Raw genomic sequence first — 3,274 nt, forward strand, 5'->3', positions numbered from 1 at the left:
GGGGGCCCAGCCACGGCCCCGTCCTCGCGGCCAGCTGATGGGGTGGGCAGCCTGCCGTGTAGACCCCCTGTTCCCTGAGACCCAAGCCTTTTGGATCCCCAACGTTTGGGTCCAAAACAAGGACCAGCTATAAAGGATGAACGTGGTCACCCAGAGCGTGGCCCCCAACGTGCTGAGCAGGGCTAGAATGAGGTGCAGCTCCCAGGTGACCATGGGGTGCAGACAGCACCCCTTCAGATGTGTGTGCCGGGTGGGTTTGGCGGTCACCCAGTCGTCCAGGCCTTGGGTGCCCGAACGGTCCCTGTGGGGAAAAGGGCAGGCTGCGACCCCAGGAACCAAACAGTCCATGGAGCTGAGGGGCCACTGAGGCCAGAGCTCTGCGGACGCGGCCTAGCGGAGGGGTCAGTGAGGCTTTGCCTTGCGGGGTGTCACAAGCCTGGCGGGCAGCTCTTCCGCGGCTGAGATGCTGCTGTGCCACCTGCGGTGCAAATCGTCTGCCCGCATTCCCGTGCGGGTCCTGGCCCCGGGAGGGGGTGCAAGGGGGTCGGGGAGACTGTCCCCTCCCCGTGGGACGGGGGCTGAGAGGCGCACCTCAGCCCGGGTTCTCTCCCCACAGCAGACAGACGAGGCGGCACAGACGGACAGCCAGCCACTCCACGCCCCCGACCCCACAGAGAAGCAGCAGCCCAAGCGGCTACACGTCTCCAACATCCCCTTCCGGTTCAGGGACCCCGACCTGCGGCAAATGTTCGGGGTGAGTGTGTGCGGCCCCCTCGCCCGGGACCCTGGTCCGGCCAGCTCTGACCTGAGTCTGTGGGGTGGGAGGGAGGACAGGGAAGGAGGACACAGCTCAGGGTCGGGGGTCTACAGTAGCCATGGACCCCCGGCCAGACATCAACCGCCTTTCCCCACTAACCTGTCTTCGGGGCTTCACACGGCCCCTCAAGGCCAAGGCCAGTGCCCGCCAGTCTATTACTCTGCTGCCATCTCCTGGCAAGGGTTCCGGGACCCCTGTGGGGCAACCCAAGCCCCTGGCCCCACACCCAGCAGCGGTCCGGTCCCTGCCTCACCCGTGTGCCTGGGGGCCGGGCGCTCAGCCTCTCTGGGCCTGCACCCCCCGGGGGGGTGACAGGAGGTGCCCAGTGATGGGACGCCAGTGCCCGACTGTCCCCCAGCGTGCTCCGGGTCCATCCGAGGTTGCACTGCGGGGTTCAGCCCTGTAGTCCTGCTGCTACTTTGTTCTGCCACCTGAGCGCCCAGCAGGTGCTGACGCCCACGGGGTGCTGGGCTGCCGCGTGGGCAGGTGTGCGGGCACCGGCCAGGCACTCAGCCCGGAGCCGTGCAGCCTCCTGGTTCCCAGCGCCCCAGCACGGGACACACGTGCGCCTGGCTTGTGTTACTCCGCCCTGCCCTCCCTCGCCCCGACTCTCCCCCACCTGTGCTGGGCCACCCGTGCGTCCCAAAGCCAGGCGGTCTCTGGGCCTTGGACCCCACCCCCCCTCGTGCCACCCCACCCCGACGGGGTCTGGCAGGCAAACGGGGGTGCATGGGAGTGGCCTCAGGACACCCAGCACCCATGCTGGAGCTCACCTAGACACCCGCTCCCCGTCTCGGGGGACAGGCCCTTTAGGATTTGGGCCTTAAGCATGGTGGGGTGCGGGCAGGATTTAGAATTATTAGCAAAGGAGGACTCTGCCCCTCTCGGCCCTGGACCCGTGCAGCCAGCAAAACCCCTGAGCCTGGGGTTCCCCTTAAAGCAGCTGTGTTGGGGAGCTCTCGCTGACCTGAGCCCTACAGTCTTATTGCCCGCCCACCCTAATGACGCCCGAAACTTGGTCCCCACCTGACACCCGCGGCTCAGTCGGTCCCTGCCCCGGGGCGAGCACCTTCCCCCCTCTCTCCGGCACCCGGCAGTCGGGACCACCTTGCTGGCTGGCTCCGCGTCACCTTGCTGCCCCGTGACACCCGCCTCTTGGGTTTCGGAGTGAATGAGAAACCCATCACTGCAGGCCGCTGGCACTTTGGAGACCTGGTCACTGGTCGTGGTCTCACGTGCCGATGAGAGAGACAGGCTGCCCCCGGCAGTTCCAGGCCAGCGACAGGGCAGACAGGAAGCCAGGGCGTCGGGGCCACCCGGCCAGTGTGTCCCACCTGGTCAGGCAGAGGGACCTGGGGTCCAGCTTCGACCATTCTGCGCCCGCACAGCCCAGCCCCAAGCAGCACGAGCGGCAGACACGCTGACCCCTCCGTGGCACTTTCTGTCCCAGGGGCTCCTGCTCCCTGCCGAGCAGCCCCTCTTGGGAAGGACTTTTCCATAGCCCTTTACCCATTAGTGTGAATTAGGCAGGGGTGGCCGGGGGCTGTCAGCAACGTGTGGCAGAGTCCCAGCTGGAGAGAACAGGACAGCACCAGTGCGCCGCACTCGCCCCACGCCAGCCACAGCCCGGGCGTGTAGATGGGGCTGGGACCCGGGCAGGAACGGCTCTCCCCGCGAGAAGGCGGGGCGGGCGGCCCGGTCCCCCTCACGCTACCCCGAGTGTCCGTTCCCTCCCGAGCCAGGGCGGAAGCGACCCAGGCCGAGGACCAGGCCCGGCAGCGGCCGGCGCCTCCCGGGGCGCGGGGCGGCTCCTAACGCACCCTCTCCCGTCTCCCCCGCCCCTCTCTCTCTCCGCAGCAATTCGGAAAAATTTTAGACGTGGAGATCATTTTTAACGAGCGGGGCTCCAAGGTGGGTGCCGCCCAGGGGCGCCACCTTACAGCGCCGGCTGTAGGTCCCGCCAGGCTAACGTGTGAAATGTGCGTTTCCTTCCTGGAGAGCTCCGGCCCGAGGACCCCTGAGCGACACGGGTGCTTGTACTCCCCAGCCCGCCCCCCCCACTGTCTGTCGTTGCTGAGCCGAGACCTCTGTCTGCACCCTCTGCACCGGGAGCCCCGGCCCCGCCGCCTCCGCCTCGGCGCGGCCCCCAGGCTTGGGGGAGGGGCCGCAGGGTGGGCCGGTGGGAGGCTGCCCCCCCTCCTCACCCTCCACCCCCGGGGGGCGTTAGGGTGGCATCCCTGGACTCTGCTGGCTTAGCCTCTCTGTCGTAGCTCTGGCCTGTCCCCTCACGGGAGCCAGGCGGTCAGCTCAGGTCAGGCCCAGGCCAAAGGCTGCCTCCGCCTGGCGCCGGACCCCTCCTGGGCGCCCTGCTGGTGGCACAGGACAGACCCCTGGGCTGCCTAAGTCTCCTCCAGCTCAGCTGACTCAACCCCCTTCTCTTTCTCCCCCCGCTCCCCC

General features: G+C 68.1%; 1 protein-coding gene across 1 annotated transcript in view; it reads left to right on the top strand.

The window, feature by feature from the left end:
* RBFOX3 (RNA binding fox-1 homolog 3) overlaps window positions 1-3,274 on the top strand; it is a 19,983-nt gene that overhangs the window by 5,054 nt on the left and 11,655 nt on the right. Inside the window, exons 2-3 of the mRNA XM_006912169.2 lie at window positions 617-754; window positions 2,675-2,728. Coding sequence (XP_006912231.1) covers window positions 617-754; window positions 2,675-2,728 — 192 coding nt within the window. The remainder of the gene's footprint in view (window positions 1-616; window positions 755-2,674; window positions 2,729-3,274) is intronic.

This window comes from Pteropus alecto, unplaced genomic scaffold (assembly GCF_000325575.1).
Source record: "Pteropus alecto unplaced genomic scaffold, ASM32557v1 scaffold134, whole genome shotgun sequence".
Classification (NCBI taxonomy): Eukaryota; Metazoa; Chordata; class Mammalia; order Chiroptera; family Pteropodidae; genus Pteropus; species Pteropus alecto.